The sequence below is a fragment of the Epinephelus lanceolatus genome, chromosome 11 (assembly GCF_041903045.1).
Source record: "Epinephelus lanceolatus isolate andai-2023 chromosome 11, ASM4190304v1, whole genome shotgun sequence".
Taxonomy (NCBI): Eukaryota; Metazoa; Chordata; class Actinopteri; order Perciformes; family Serranidae; genus Epinephelus; species Epinephelus lanceolatus.
The window spans coordinates 43,095,826-43,112,599 of record NC_135744.1 but is presented as its reverse complement, the minus strand read 5'-3'; the positions used below and the strand labels follow the sequence as shown (position 1 = coordinate 43,112,599).

General features: G+C 44.3%; 1 protein-coding gene across 4 annotated transcripts in view; it reads right to left on the bottom strand.

Annotated features, from left to right (window-relative positions):
• nup98 (nucleoporin 98 and 96 precursor) overlaps positions 1-16,569 on the bottom strand; it is a 39,989-nt gene extending 23,420 nt beyond the window's left edge. Inside the window, exons 1-13 of one of the 4 annotated variants that reach the window (XM_033635459.2) lie at positions 16,402-16,569; positions 11,954-12,063; positions 10,641-10,736; positions 10,251-10,439; positions 8,535-8,677; positions 7,137-7,244; positions 6,254-6,437; positions 4,651-4,817; positions 4,057-4,194; positions 3,782-3,917; positions 3,585-3,677; positions 1,316-1,459; positions 845-978 (exon numbers count right to left, since the gene is read on the bottom strand). In XM_033635459.2, coding sequence (XP_033491350.2) covers positions 845-978; positions 1,316-1,459; positions 3,585-3,677; positions 3,782-3,917; positions 4,057-4,194; positions 4,651-4,817; positions 6,254-6,437; positions 7,137-7,244; positions 8,535-8,677; positions 10,251-10,439; positions 10,641-10,736; positions 11,954-12,032 — 1,611 coding nt within the window. In that variant the 5' untranslated portion in view covers positions 12,033-12,063; positions 16,402-16,569. The remainder of the gene's footprint in view (positions 1-844; positions 979-1,315; positions 1,460-3,584; positions 3,678-3,781; positions 3,918-4,056; positions 4,195-4,650; positions 4,818-6,253; positions 6,438-7,136; positions 7,245-8,534; positions 8,678-10,250; positions 10,440-10,640; positions 10,737-11,953; positions 12,064-16,401) is intronic. The other 3 variants (XM_033635474.2, XM_033635467.2, XM_078172656.1) reach the window with 3 other exon arrangements.
• Positions 16,570-16,774: the final 205 nt, after the last annotated feature.

Below are 16,774 nucleotides of genomic sequence, written 5' to 3'. Positions count from 1 at the left end.
CCAAAAAGGATGTCAGAGTCTAAACATCATTTTCAACACCTGGAAGTCAGCGATAGCTCCTCCCACTCACACCACCTGGACGACTAATAACCTACATTTTATCTGACTGGAAAATGTTCAGCTTTTGATCAGTATCAATAGACATGACAACATTTGGATCATATTTCCCACTGACAGAAGGATTAAAGTGACCATTTGGATCTTTGAAAGTGGAGTATAATAATCAGAGTATTACTGCAGTAGTATATTCAGAATTATGTAACGTTACCTTTGTTAAATGTTGATGTTGTCCCTGGCTTCATATGAGTGGAGGAAGAGTCTGCTAGCTGCTAGGCTAATTTATACAATGTAAAATGCCATAGGCTTGTGCTAATAACGTTAGCATGTTGTATTTGTGGGGAAAATGTGTCCAGATAAAGACAAGTGTTTGTCTGTGAATGCTGCGAGTTATAGTGAAGCTGATTTGTGTCTGAAAGTGTCACTAGTCATGTTTAATGTGTGTTTAATGTGTGTTTTGAATCAACTAAACTTTACAGCACTTCACAAAAAAACCCACCATCGATTAGTGTTTTGGAGGTGTAACTGCAGAGTGACACAGACACACCACTACACCAGTATAAGTGCTCACAATGGCGTAGGCCACGTGTGTACGGTCTGCATAGAGCTGACGCACCAGTATAAATCCTGCTTAAGAAGGATCCTGGTTAAATGACAGGTCAGGTAAATAAACTGCAGACTGTGTGTGTTTGTATTCCGGGTACAAACGATATAAAGAAATGACAAGAAAAACAGCAGGGTGTTATTTGTTGTAAATGAAGCAGCAGTGTGTAGCTGTGTCTCTCACCTCCTCTTTCTTCTTGGGGTCTGAAAGCGGGTTTCTGAAGAGCGGTGAGTCTCCGTACGGAGAGTAAGCCAGAACGCTGAGCTGCTGCTGCAGCATGGCCTGCTGGGCGGCCGCACCGTTTGGATCTGTGAGCGCTGAGGGAGGAAAAGATTTACATAAACAAATCAGACACTTGTCCTGAGAGAAGAGAGGTCACAATGAAAAAGAAAGACACGGTGTCAACTGATCAGACAGGAGGACGGAGACGGGACTGTCTGAAGATGGTACAGCAACAGGGTGGCTGATTAGAAAAATGTTTCAAGGGAAGAAAGGGAAAAAATTTCACACAGGTGGTTTGATGGCTGGGGTCAGATAGAGATCCAATTATTTTTCATTTCAATGTGACGTTCAACTGAAGGGGTGCTCCTGACCACCTCAGAACTGGCCGGACAAACAGACAGACAGACAGGCAGACAGGCAGAAACAGCTCACCAACTGGTTGCTGTTGGGCTCCGAAGCCCAGGCTGCTGGTTCCACTGCTGAATCCAGTCGTTCCGAACGTTCCCATCGTTCCCAGTGTGGTACCCAGTTTGTTCTGGTTATTCCCAAACAGAGACGTCTGTCCTGTACCCACTGCTGAACACACAGCCAAAATGATAAAGAGTTATTTTGATCAATCTTGAAGTCATGATTATTCATCACGATGCAGGTCCACACTGATGGCCGGGCTCCACCAGCTGCAAACGTAAGCGTGGCGTCGTGGCGTATTCATTTGGGCTCCACTGACTGTGTACGGAAGCGACACGTAGAGAGGCCGAGCCGAGAGGCTGCATGAAATATTAAAGCATTTCTCACCTAAGTTATTACATATATTTGAATTATCTACAAGTTTACTGTACTGTTTCTCATCTACTCACTTTATTAATGTCCGCCACGGACATTTACACAATGTCACGGATAAACATGGGTAAATGCATGAAAAATTATTTCACATATCACCTCTGATAGTGGTTTATTCATTTAAACACATTGTGCTCATTTAGCACACTATTTCATGTAGTTTTTATCTGCTGGAGGGTCGCGTAGGGGAGCGTAGCGCGACAAAAATAGAAGGTAAAATAGAGAGTTGTCGCGCCGCTCCCGTTGCCGGTGCAGCAGCTGTAACTGATTAACGGGGGGCGAGCTGCTACGGGACTCGCGTTGCAGACGTGTCGCGCCGCTGACGTGCCCGGTGGAACCTGGGCGTGACTCAAACTTGCGTACACCAGTTGAGACCTGAGATTGGTTCGTAGCGTCTTCTCACGTCCACACAGAAGGGCTCCCCCACCCTGGGTTCAAACCAGGGACCCTCTTGCTGTGAGGCGACAGTGCTAACCACTGCACCACTGTGCCGCCTTATTTCACATAATGAATTAATATTACAGACACTTAACAGTGTGTCATGTCTCCATCTGCTGGTGGGCCGTCATGATGAAGAAAAGCGTATCTTTGTTTAACCTCTTGTACTCCACCCCCATTTTGTAGCAAAAACGCCTAAAATGACATACCCAAATTAAAATGACTGTAGCTTCTGAACCGCTCTGACTACATGCATGCATGAGGTCTCGCCAGAAAGAAAACTCCCTGAAGTTTCTTGTGAAAGTGTCAGAAACGCTCTAGGTGATACAGAGACAGAGTAATGGGCCTCTGAATTCAGTAAAAAGTTGAAGATTTTGCCTAAAATAAAATAAAAAATGATTTTCAGGATGAATAACTGTCTGTGGCTTTATCTGAGCAGGTAAATGACACTGTGGGGCTGTAGACACACTATCAATGAACACTTGTTTCAAATTTGAAGAAGACTGCTCAAAGTATGACCATTCTACAGTGTTTTTTCCATGAAAAGATCCAGGCGGAGCTCCAAATGACAAGTCGGTCACTCAGCTTCAAAACAGTCCTATCAGTGATCAAACAACACTCAGCCAGCTTCAAACATTGTACCTTATTGAAATCAGGTGTGATTATGATAGCTGATGTTGTTTATGACACAGAAACACCATAAAATATCACCAAATAAAGCCATATGAAACGTGAAAGTTATGATCCCACTTTCTAGACGGTATATCTCAGCCAAAAATAGTGGTAGGAGTGAGACTCTTACCTTTTATAAAAACAGCTACGTCCCCACTAACAGCTCCACATAAGATCGCAAGCAATCCTTTAACTTTTCCCCTCAAAAAACGGCATGACATGGCTTGGTCCGGTGATGCTTGGTATCACCGGATTCAGGAAGCCGAGAGCTTCCTGAATCCGGTGATACCAAGCATCACATGGTTTGATGACGTAGTGCGCCTGTGAGATACCATTTAACAGAGGAGGGAGGGAGTAGTGAGAACGCCGGCGTCCGAACGGAGTTAAAGAGGTTAATATGACGTTAATTCCACTGAAACTGTGTGTGGATATATCGGTATATCACTATCAGTCAAATGAGCTGCTATTCATCAGCATATCAGATATTGGCAAAAAATCCAATATTGTGTCTCCCTGAAGTTTTCATTTGGAGACTAATTTGCAGTTGAAAAAAGATAATAAATCACAACATGTTTTATCGTAATACTCAGCATATTGAACATTTCTAAAATCACAATCATATTGTTTCATGACTTAAATATCAAAGATCCTCTGGTCCCACCCCTGACGTATACATATTTTACTTTTGTTATATTTTACAAGCTGGTTTTAGCCCTGTGTCAATCCTCTGTTGTGGTGGTTCTTCCAGTACCTGCTCCGAAGCTGGTTCCCAGTGCTGTCCCCAGTCCTCCAGTGGCCGGCTTGTTCCCAAACAGACTTCCTGCAGCTGGGTTTGCACCAAAGCCTGCACCAACAGAAAAACACTCATCACTAATCAAAGTTTCTGATGAACCACTGATCGAAAGCTGTGATGTTTGAAGTGATTGACATCACTGCGCTGCTGCTCACCGAAGCTGGACGTGTTTGTTCCAGTCCCCAGTGTGAGGGCGGGCTTGTTCCCAAACAGGCCGGTGCCAGTGCCGAAGGATGGAGCGCTGGTGGTGGTGGTGCCAAACCCTGCCGTCTTATTACCAAATAAACTCTGCTGTAACACACACACAGAGACACACACACACACGCAGGTTTATAAATCAGTGAGCTGTAGCAGGGTCAACTTTCTGTTCCGATACTGACTGACAGACTTCCTGTTGCTGATGAACACACTCCATCAGCCTGCTTTGTACCTGTGTGCCGACATTTCCAAATCCAGCGTTGGTTTGGCCGAACAGCCCCGTGCCCGTCCCAAAGCCTGTGGCGGCACTTGTCTGAGCGGCACCAAACAACCCACCCGACTGAGACGCTGCAGTGTTTCCAAACAAACCCTGAATGACAGGAGAGGAGCGCTATGACACAACACCCAAAACATCCTCCAGACCCAGGCCGAGGAGGCCGAGGAGGCGGCTACAAACATGCCGCATTACACACATCTGTTTTTTTTCATCTTCTGTGGAGTCAAACTAACAAACGTGTTTATTTCTCTGCGAGCAGCTCCACATGATGTTTAATGATCAGATCCAGTATTGAGTTGATCAATATTTTACAAAATCTCACTGCTGTCAGATTTAACAACCTCGTCACAGTTCATCCGTGAGGTTCTGAGTGTGGATTTAAAACCATATAGTTGTATTTTACTTTTGTTTACATTCTCTTTGCTCATATATCAATACTGTTTTGTTTTTTGTTTTTAACATCCATGAGCATCTTGAAAAAACTGTCTCAGAGAGCTCTCCAACATGTAGTTTCCTCAGACTTGTGTAAAGAAACAGAAAGCTCCTCACTATGCTGCTGGTGTTGGCCTGTCCTATGGTGTTGGTGTTTCCGAAGGAGAAGCCAGTGCTCTGCGTGGTCGTGGTCTGACCAAACGGCTTGAAGAGGCTGCTGGCTTGTTGCGGCGCCTGCTGACCGAATAGACCGCCTGTGGTGGCACCAAAACCGCCGGCAGCTGCTGCAGAGAAGAAAACGGACACCTTACCGACTGTAGTTCACATCTGTGGGAGGGAAATGATTAAAAGAGAGGTCGACAGTAGGGCTGCACGACACATCGTTTCAGCATCGACATTGTGACATGTTAGGGCTGGGCAAAATGAACTAAAATTCACATCTCAGTATTTTCAGGCTGAACGTTGATACACGACATATATCACTGTATTTTCTACGTGTTCAGTTACAAGTCAATATTCAGCTGCACAACATGTCAATGAAAACTGATATCTAATAAACAGCAGGACTGTTGGTTAACTTTTTGCACACAGCACTGGAGCTTCAGATGTTTAAAGGTTTGCAGCACAGTACACAAAACTACTTATTTCAAATTTTGCTCCCGCCTCTTCTTCAGGTTGGACTTCTACATAATACCTTATTCTCAACATGAAAAGTACTAAAACCACTGTATATGAGACACAAAAAACTGGCCAGTGAGTCAAAAAGTGAATTGTGGACACTGTCCAGTGGTCCACAGGAAGTGTGGGGATCACTTCAGCTTCCTGTATAATGACTGCCTTGTGTTCACTTTACAGAAGAAATAAAGCTTCTGTTGAATGAAGCGTCTTGAGGCCACTCCTCACTGCAGAGTGAGCTGGAGACGTTCATCTAAGACGCCTGCTGATCGTCAACTACAACCTGGGGAGGAGCGAGGAGCAGGAGGGGAGCCTCCTTACTTTAGGATAAGCAACCTGAATTATTAACATGATGTTAGATCACTAACTTCAGCCTGGATTGATAGAGGTACTGAAAGTGTTTGGTGGAAATGGGTCTTTGGAAGACTGCAGCGGTGTCATGGTGACCTGTGTATTAAACGACCTCATCTCACTCTCAGAAAAGTCTTCAGAGTAAAAAATCATTTGTCAGCTTTCAGTTTTTCTTCTACTATCGTGTAGCTCTAGTTTAGAGTCAGCCTCAGATGTTTGAACTGACGCTGGATCAGAAAAACTTCAACACTGTGCTGACATGATGTCTGAATAAAGGTCTTTACACAGTGAGGGCGTGACCAGTAAACGTAAGAGAAATGCAAACATGCGAATATTCTACATTAAATCTCTTTATAGTCTTCATGTGTTAAAGCAAAGAACAGAAGGAGATCTGCTGTAAACTTTGTCAGGGTGAACGGAGGAATACAGTTTGCTGTGTTGGCGTGTTGTTGTTTGGTGACGCTGACACAAACCGTCAACCGGTCTGCCATTAAAGCCTTCATTTGTGGTGTGAATGCTCCAAAAAAAAAAAAAAAAAAAAATTACCCTTGTTCTGAATTTTTTTTCTTCACACGGGGTAACGTTAAAAAAACAGTTAAAAAATACATATACTGACATGTGAGTTAATCACAAAAAACAGGCCCCGCTGTGTAAAGGCCTGAAGACAAACACCTCTGCTGTCGTCTCCACTTACGTGCGGCTCCAAATGTGCTCTTGTTCTGCCCAAAGGAGAAGTTGGTGTTGGGGGCGGTGGAGCCAAACAGGCCAGTGGCAGTGCTGGACGTTGCCGTGGGCGCACCGAACAGACCACCGGTCCCCGCAGCCATCGGGTTGGTCGGGCCCTTCCTGCCTGCCTGGTAGTCCTCCAGCCTCAACTCCTGCAGGGAGACAGGAAAGAGGAACAAGCAACAGTCAGGTCAGGATCTAAAAAACATCTTTGCATCTGCAAATCACCAAAACTACGCTGACTGAGCGGCTCCAACGATCATCTGCAACTCTGGAAAAACACACAACTCTTTCCACCAACCTCTGTGCTGAAAAATTAATTTCATTTTAATCAACTTCACATAAATGGTCATGTTTGCAGTCTCAGCAAGACGCCGCTCACACATCTCATGTTTACTGAGCTCGCTCTGTGTCTGTATCATGACTGAAATGTTTTCAGTTTCATGTGAATCCAACTTTTAATAATTATTATTTCTTCTGGTTAATGTCAGCGAGGAGAATTCGGCACTCCACTGGACTGAAGGTGTGTCAGAAACATTCATGTTTTTACCCTGAAGCTTCTGTCACAAACAGTTTGTGTGTTTGGAGGCTGAATAACCGAAACAATTTCCTGAACTATTTGTCTATTTCTCTTCTTTTTATCCATGCGGTTTAAAACATCTACACATTATTCTTCCATCAGATTTTATGATTATTGCATATTTACAGTTTCATTCATCTTGGAAGAAACCAACAAAGCAGCTTTCAGGCGATGAACTCTCTTTACAAATTCTGATATTTTATAAACCCTCTGTGGTCTCTGACAGGTCCGACAGTGATGGCGCAGCTGACACGCTGGAACACAAACTGACCTCCAGAGATTTGTTCTCATACTCCTTCATGGCTGTGATGCACTGGTGTTTGGTGTTGATGCTTGTGGTCACGCCTGCTTTCACCATTGTGTCACTTCCTGTTGGAGGCTAAAAGAAAGGAAAAAAGAAAAAGAGCAAAAGTGTGAAATATGTCCAAAGAAGTGTTTTTGTCCTCAGTGAATAAACCAGAAAACGACCTGTGAACTATTTTATACTGAGAGGGAATTATACAACACAAACTGAAAAATTTGCTGCCAGTACAAATTCACAAATTCACATACCTGTGTGCCGCCACGGCTCGGCTGTTCAGGTACTTTTGGGCAGTCATGACAACAAGTTATTCACCTGTCGCCGGTAAGCCGTTATCACGCACTGCCGTATTTGACAGGAATACGTATTCCTGTCCATGTCTGTGACCCCCATTCAACCCCTCATTTCTGCTGCTGGTTGAAATCTGTACTCACACAGCGTGCTGAATGATTTATTTTGCCCGCACAAAACTATTTTTAGTTGCAAATGCGAGTGCAGTAACGGACGGAGTAAAATATCACCACACTGCCGACATTTTACTCCGTCCGTCACCGCACGCTGTTTTATTGCCTTATCAAAACAAGCCGCTATTATTCGGCCTTGCTTTTCACTTATTCCACCGAATACCGAATGTGTGTTTTTGCAATATTCGGCCGAATACAAAATAAAGGTTTTGAAGGAGCAGCAGCGGCGGCAATAATTTAGCAGCGGCGTGCCGCCGCTGCTGAATGAATGTAGCAGAAACACTGGACCATTAACAACACACTCAAAGCTCTGACATCAGGCTCGCTGGAGATGAGCTGCACCTCGCCTGGAAAGTGGTCGAGATCAGGCAGCGGAGACAAAAAGCTGCTGTCAAGTTTGGCAGTCTCCAGAAGCCTTTAGAGAATAAAGAGGAAGTCACAGAAACATCTACATCCTGTTACATCGATCTGTAGGATACCTGTAGATCACTGACCACGTATTGTTATTATTAACATCAACCACAGGATATGTCCTTCAGTACACAACATGACACTTACAGCCTAAAATCGCACGCTAAAGTTACGACTACACAGAAATTTGGGATTTTCTATGAAAGGTGTTGTCTGTGGTCAAAACTGGGGGCCAGTCAGGTGACAGCAGGTGTTTCCCATCATGCTCTGGATCTTGCAGTAGGATGGAGAGCAACTGCGAGTCCTGCTGCCACTTGAGAATATTGCTGCCACGTGATGTCAGAGCAAATCAGACACAAATCTACCCAGCATGCACTGTGTGTTGATCAGCAGTGATGTCTCTGCGCTGGCCTGGTTCGTCTCCAACAGGCCGATGTTCAGGACTCATACTGACTGAAACTTAACACGTGCTCTCTGCACCTCAAGTACTCACATTGAATTTTACAGTGGTTCCTGGCTGCTGCTGTGCGGCGCTGAACCCCGAGCCTCCAAACAGAGAGGTGCCTCCCCCGAAAGGGTTGGAGGTGGTGTTGGTCGACCCAAACAGCCCGCCGCTGCTGGTGCTCGTCCCGAAGCCTGGAGGACACAATGAGAAGGGGACGTGTTACAGAGACAGACCAGGCAGGTTGGAAACACAACTGGAGCTCTGGGTTACTGATAATTTACAGGTTTGCTTTTGTAAGCAGAAACATTTTATGGAAAAAAAACTTTTCCAACATGAACATGCAGCAATTTCAGCAAGATTACAAAAAACATAAAAACAGTATAACTGAAAGCTGACCAAACCATTTTGACGTTTCATTGAATAAAACTATGAAGGATAAAATTGACTAAAATATGCCTAAAAATATAAAACATTTTTGTCTGTAAAGAAACACTAAATCTAAAATAGCTGTCAACATTAACACTGTTATGAATTTAATGCCTTTGAAGACTTTTTAAGGATCAGACGGCGGACCTCAATAACATGTCTGTCCATCCTGCAGCGCGCTGTGGCTGGGAGACGGTAAAGCAAAGAGCGATAGGATTTCTGCTTTGACTGCAGCTGTTCAACACACACACACATTCCTTTATGAAAATACACACACTAAACTAAGGTGGAGGAAATTAAAAACAAGATGAAGACCTTCAGTCCCCTTTTTCGTCAAAAATTGTCGCACATCTAAAAATAAATACAAACTCACATTGTGTCAGTCTGAACACACTGAGTCGTCCATCGTTAAAATTTTCGGAACAGGTTCGATTGTCTGAGTTTTTCGCCTCTGTCAGAGCCTTTAGAGACATTTAACCAAGAATCAGTAAAGAAAATATGGCGGCGGGACACAGCTGAGATGAGACACAGGAATGAGGTGCACAGAATCATTTCATAACTCAGACAGCTACGTTCAACAGGTCAGATAGTAATATTCAGGTGGTTGATGATGAAGAGGAAGATGAGGATAGCTCCGCCCCTTCATGCAGCTGTGGTGCCAAATGAAAGACGGGGAGGAAGTGATGACAGTCAGATAGGTAACTCCAGTGGAGAGAGGCAAAGGAGGAAATGTGTCTTTTCATTTTGTCATGTTGCCAGTTTTTGCAATGATTAGAAAAATGAAAACACATTGGAATCAGTTTGAAATGTTTCTGTGTGAAACTATTTTTTTTTTTTCAGATGACGGAAAACGCATTCAAAAAACAGACTCAGTGGTTAAAAGGCCTTAACTTTTAGCATACAATTCAGGCATTTGTCAAAAAACATTTACTCAGCAGTGTGACTGATTGACATCGTCACGAAATCTAAATATTGTCAAAATGCCAAAATACAGTGGAGCTGGAGAGTCAGCTGTTGTTGATGTCCCTGCTGGATACTGTCTCTACAAATCTGGGATCTCATTTATAAACACTGCGTGAACACAAAACGAGGCCTGAAAGAGGCATACGCCACCCCCCATGGAAAAGTTGTGATCTATAAAAACAGGCTTGATGGGAGAAACTCTGACCCATGCTTACAAACGTTTTGGAGACGGGAACTTAGCGATACGGTCTACCTGACTGAGCATTCGTTGGATCCTGTCCGTAGGTACAGTATGGATCCTACACACTGTTTTATAAGTGACACGCCTGATCTGATCTGATGGAGTAATGTCTGAACGGTGTGGAGGGTTCTCACTTCCAAATGAGGTGGGTTTGTTGGCACCGAAGGCATTGTTCTGCTGCTGGGAGAAGAGTCCGCCACTGGTGCCCGTTCCTGTGTTGCCGAACAGGCTGGTGGAAGTGCCGGTCGCTGCACCGAACCCGAAGCCGGTGCTGGTGGAGGAAGTGGCCGGCTGGCTGAACGTACTGGAGCCAAACAAACCGCCTGCAGCAGAGAGACAAGGACACATCAGGGCTAAATATTTTTTTAACACATCTTCAACAGCTTCGTCTGTGTCACAGCATAGATATTAATTATCTGAGTTTTAATAACTGCCTGAATAAAGAATATTAGTAGTGCTTCAGTCTGCGGGCAAGTTAAACACTGAACAACCACACAAACATCTGATCCAATGAAACAACCCACCAGGTTTATTCTGCGTGGCACCAAACAGTCCTCCAGTGTTGGCAGTGGTCCCAAACGCAGACGTCCCAAAGGCTCCCGCCGTCCCGAAGCCCGTGTCTGCAGGTAACATGAGGAGAGGACATCACCACACACACTGACGCGTTAACTTCACCACCAACACTGAAACTCTCACACTGCAGCTCAGCGACATCAGACTCAGTCTGAAGAATCAACAGCTTTACTCTCTCCAACTTATTATCACTGGGTACATCGTGTGAGTAGATCGTCTGTTTGGCGAGTAAATATCAGAGGACTCAAGGTAAGTGTAGGGTTAGCTAGCTAGCTACTGAAGATATAGCCTACTGAATGTATACACATGCTGCTTTTTATTGATTATAACAGTGAAACAAAGACCGACCCTGCTGTACAGGAACCAGTGAAGGGAAGCAGGGAAACTTTGCCGATATTCAACGAGCTGTGTGTCATCACATTGTGCGCAGATGAACGTTGTTTGACTTCCCCCAGAGATTCCTGCTTGCCCGGCGGTGGAGGTCCAGATGCTGGCAGTGGCACGGAGACGAAGCCAAACACTGTTCATCTGCACACACTGCGATGCCACACAGCTGGTTCAATATCAGCACAGTTTCCCTTTATATTCATTGTCTTGTGTGGCGATCAGCAGTGATGTGGTGGTTCACTTTTACACTGTGATCTGTAGCCTATAGTTCGGCTTTAGCTTCTAACTATCTTTGTCTTTTTAACCTGTTGTTGCTGCTGAGTCAGTTTGACATCCTGGATATATCCTTCAAACACAGACTGCAGATCCCTCTGTCTGCTGCTCTCTGGAATCACTGTCTCATTATTATGAAAATATGGTAATATGTCTTCAGGGAGTGCAGGTAGTTACAGTGTGGGCTCCACGCTTACTCTGACAGCTTGCCGGACCATCACGAAGGGGTGGGGCTTAGCGAAAGGTCAATTTCAGACACTGGCCTGTTTCACTCAGTCAGATGTTTGGTGAGTATGGCTTCTGTTTAGACCATCTTACTGAACACACTGAGCTGAGACGAGTGAAGATCAGGCTGGATTTTTTTTAACAGTTTCCAGGAGGAAAATCATAAATGATATGATGTTCAGATAATTATTTTAGATGTAAAATTACTACATTTTGGTCCGTAAGAGAATCATGAACTCAGTCGTTGTGACAGCTGTGATTATTTTGCAGCCCCGGCCACAAAGTTGAAAATTTCTGGACTTGACCCAGTGCTGCTTTAGGTTTGAATCCCAGAATTTAAAATAGATATAGAAATAAATAGATAAATGACACAACTTACTTTGCTGTCCAAAGGTCGATGAGGTGCCGAACCCCCCCGTCCCTCCGCCGAAGGGAGTACCAAATGACTTGTTGAACATCTTGCCCTGCTAGCAGGACTGCATAAGTCTTCTGTATGGAGACAAACACAAACATGCACTCTGGTTAAAGTTGAACTGTCTGCCGTCACATTTTTCACATTCTCCCACAGTTTGGGAATTTTACTGCGCAATGTGAAGTTATATTTATGAACGCAGCAAAACAACTGTCGCTTTATACCATCAGAAGCATCTTGGGACTTTGTTTTGTCATGAAGACAGGACAAAGATTGAACAGATTAACCCTGAATCAAAGAGTTTGAGGTTTTCTTTACACATTTAGTATTCTTAAAGCTACAGTTGGTAACTTGTATAAAAACAACATATCTGATGAGACTGTCACTATATTCACACAGGAAGACATGAGACGCATACGCTGTAAAAATCATCTTCGTCCTTCTCATCCTATTGCTTCTAATGGCATTTGCTTGAATCAAGAAAACAACCAATCAGAGCAGAGGACAGGGGGTATAGTGTGGTGATAGTTTGCATGACGATATTGTATCGATACAAAGACGCAAAGTATTGATCTTTTATTACAGACATTATTAATTTTTACAAATACACATTTCAATAAAACTTTTGGTGCTAGAATAATAGAATCAGTTGCTCTTTCGCTCCACTAGATGGTGCTGATGTTTTGTTCCTGGTGAGGTCAGCAGAGGTCTCAGTCTGCTGCATGTGGCAGGAAGTTCATCAAAACAAAGATGGAGGCACCAGAGACAGAAATCAGAAATGTGCCGTCAGTGTTTAAATCATACATCTGGACTTATTTTGGATTTTTTAAAACACAGAAGGAGGACTTGGATATGACACATGTGATTTACAGCAGTGTCATATGAGAATAAAATACTGTTGGAATACTACGAACATGACGGCTCACCTCACACGCCACCATCCAGAGATAGTGTTAGCTGCTGACACTTAGCTCGACACAACTACCATCAACTGTGAGAGAGCGAAGAAAATAACACAGTCCATCACCTACTTCCTGTGCAGAGATATGCGTCCATACAGTGCTGTTGAAACCAAGGCTTCTGTTACATGCTAAAAACACGTAAACCCAGGAATGTAACTCCGCCCCCAAGTTTAGTCTCCGACACAGCCGTACCCAAGCTCTACAGAGAAGTGAAGCATAAAGCTGAGGAATCTTTGAGTACAGCAGGAAGGGTGTAGGGATGCACCGGTCCGATATCTGGATCGAATATGGTCCCTGATATCATCAAAATAGATGGCTTGGGTATCGGAAAATGCAACGGCGATCCTTTCCCTTTAAATCTATTGTGACACACGCTACGTCATACGAAATGGAGCGACGGAGAGAATCTGCTGTGTGGAGGTATTTCACACTATTTCAACATCTGTTGCACAATTGTTTATTTTTGTTAAAAATAAATAGTTCATCATTGCATTTATCTGTTTCATTTATCTTAGAAAAGAACTGTGTAGTCATCAATGCCTGATGCCTCTAGTCTTTTCTGTTCTACACGTAAAGGTATATAGCTTTTTAGGTCAACCATGGTATCAGATCGGTATCGGGTATTGACTGATACTCAAAGCCACAGCATCGGGATCGGAATCGAAACTGAAAAAGCTGGATTGGTGCATGACTAGAAGGATGGTGTTAAGCTGTGACGCCTGGACTTCAAGGTCAGTGGATTCGTATGTGACTATAACAGGATTATTATCTGACAAAGGACAGGAGATTGCTGTCTCACGTTCTCCAAACTAAAGAATGAAACAAACAACACTTCTAAAGGGGGATTTATACTTGTGTGGTGGTGTGTCTGTGTCACTCTGCAGTTACACCTCCAAAACACTAGTCGGCAGAGGGGTTTCTGTGAAGTGCTGTAAAGTTTAGTTGATTCATAACATTATTCATTATAACTTGCAGCATTCACAGACAAACACTTGTCTTTATCTGGACACATTTTACAAATACAACATGCTAACGTTATTAGCACAAGCCTATGGCATTTTACATTGTATAAATTAGCCTAGCGACTAGCAATCATTTCCTCTTCTCGTATAAAACCAGGAACAACAGCAACATTTAACAAAGGTAACAGCACACAATTCAGTTCCATTACAACTCACAAGATTCACCGACAATAAAACTGTCTTATACTAAACATGTTTTCCCCACAAATACAACATGCTAACTAGGGATGGGCATCAATTTTCGATTATCGATGAATGATTGTTAAGGATTTTGATCGATCACAAATAATTTTGCTCGATATTCATAGTGTTTCCTCTACAATGCTACAGGCCCAGCAAGCCACCGTGTCTATGAGACCCCCCGCCGGACCTACGCCAGGCAAAAAATCAATCAGAAACAGACAGGCCGTCTGTGAGCGTCTGTCGGCCTAGTTTTTGCGGTGTGTCCTGCACTGTCGGCACTTCGGCGTCGGCGCAAGTCAGTGACAGAGATCACTCTGATTGGCTTTTTAGGTTTTATTTCCTCGCCCCTGTAGCGAGTGAATCTGCCTGTAGTGAAACCGGGGCTAACCGGTGCTTCCTCCTCAGGCTCCACTTCACTCAGCTGCCGACAGACCCGCTGCTTCTTCACACTTTAACCTGAATAACACACCGGAGCTGGCTGGGAGCAGCTAGCATTAGCCGCAGCATGACCGGAGGGAAGCACAGCCACTTAGCCTCCGCTAGCTTCCCAGCTAGCCCCGGCTCTCCGTTTGGATCCAACCGGAGCACCGAGCCCTGGTTTGTTATTCAGGTTAAAGTGGGAAGAAGCAGCGGGTTTATCGGGCAGCTGAGTGAAGTGGAGCCTGAGGAGGAAACACCGGGACCGTCTGGATGTAATAGTTCGTGGAGGTGCTGCGGTGCTCGGCTGCACAGATAGGAAACCCCTCGGCTGACAGGATGTACCACTCTCTCACTCCGCTCTCTCTCACGCAGGCGCAGAACGTACGTGCTACTTGGCCGTCGGATGTAGTCCGTGTAGTGTGTTCAAATGCAACTGACACAGGGTGACGTGAGGTGACGTAGACGACGCAACAGTTGGCTTTCGTCACCGCTAGTTCTTTGATGTTGGTTTGGTGTGTCCGCACCTTTATGCTAACATTATTAGCACAAGCTTCGGGCATTTGACATTGTATAAATTAGCTTAGTGACTAGCAGAGATTTCCTGTGCTCATATTTCAGCCAGGATAAATCACTCACAGTGTGCTGTGAAATTAAAGTAAATAAAAGCTTTGTTTCCACTGAGGGAAATGGTTTCAGCTTACAGAGACGAGGAGTTACATTTCTGAGGAGGTGCATGTCAGGCTATGGCGTAGGGTACGGCAATTCTATGCCAAGGCAGAGCATATGCCATAGGTACGGCATCGATTGATTCAATGCATAAGTATAAATTCCGCCTTACACTGTCCCCTCTGAGGGCGTTAAATCTGCCCTCAGTTCAGTCTGTCAGGTGCGTGCAGCATTTCTGACAGGTGTTAGAACAGTGTTGGTCAGTCTGTCTGCTCTGTGTCACATTTTGCTGCTACTTTATCTCAGGAGGTCATAATGATGTTGACAAAGTTTTCCTTTGAGGAAATAATTTGCATTTGGAAAAATATATATTTAATCACACTAGTATAACCCCCCCCCCCCAACACACACACACACACACACACACACACACACACAATGAACACAACGAAAGCAGATGTCAGACAGATGTAGTTCAGTAAAAAGTAAAAGCACAGTAGTTCCCTCTGAGATGAAGGTGTGTGTTCACACTCCAGATAAGCAAAGATACCTAGAGTAAGTGCTTTACAACAATACCTGAGTAAATGTATTTATTCATATTCCACCACTAAACCAGGTAGAAACTTTGACACTACAGTTTAAGTGCAGACCCCTCACTCACTCCGGGGTATGACTTCCTGCTCCACGTGCAGTAAACCGGGCTGGGCCGTTACACAGATCCGACCCCGCCACGTTAATCCAAATCACAACATTATTACAGCTAAGTTAGTTATGTGAGTTTAAACCAGTTTGAACCAAACCCCTCACCTCGCGTTAACGAGTCAGAGCCAGACAGGACCGGTTAGTAACCGCGAGTCAACACACGCAGCGACAGCTAACACATACCGATAGCATCATTTCTCGGCTAACAACACGTTAGCTTTATTGATTAACCGCCCAAACAAAGCCACGAGAACTCTCCCTTATTAATGTGTGAAATCATACCAACTCAAACTCACGGCACTGCGGGACAAACACCGCGCTGCTGCTGTGGCTACTTACAAGTTACGTGCGTCAAGCTAACGTTAGCCAGCTAGCTTCGTCGCTAACATCCTTAGCGTAAACGTTAGCAAAACAAAAGCAAGACGGACAAAGAACAGTCGTTAGTTTGACGCAGATTTACCTTTAACAGCGGTGTTACAGGTGCTCGGTTCTTTCTCGGTCTCCCTGCAACAGTTTTAAAACCACGGAGTCCAAAATCTTTCACGACAAAAGTCTCTTTAGCGAAACATCGGCAGCGGCCGTAGAGCTTCGTCAACGAGGAGGGAAAACTGTCGAACGGCAACCGTCACTACGCACTTTCATACGTCATCACCGCTTCTTCTTCTTCGACTTTCTATGGCAGATGGAAAACCAGCTTTCACGCGCATTACTGCCAACAAGGGACTAGAATGTGAATCAGTGTATTGACAGGAAACCACACCAAACAAAACCAAACAAAACAAAACAAAAAGAATCAAGCCAAATTAAACAAAATAGAACAGAAAGAACTTTAT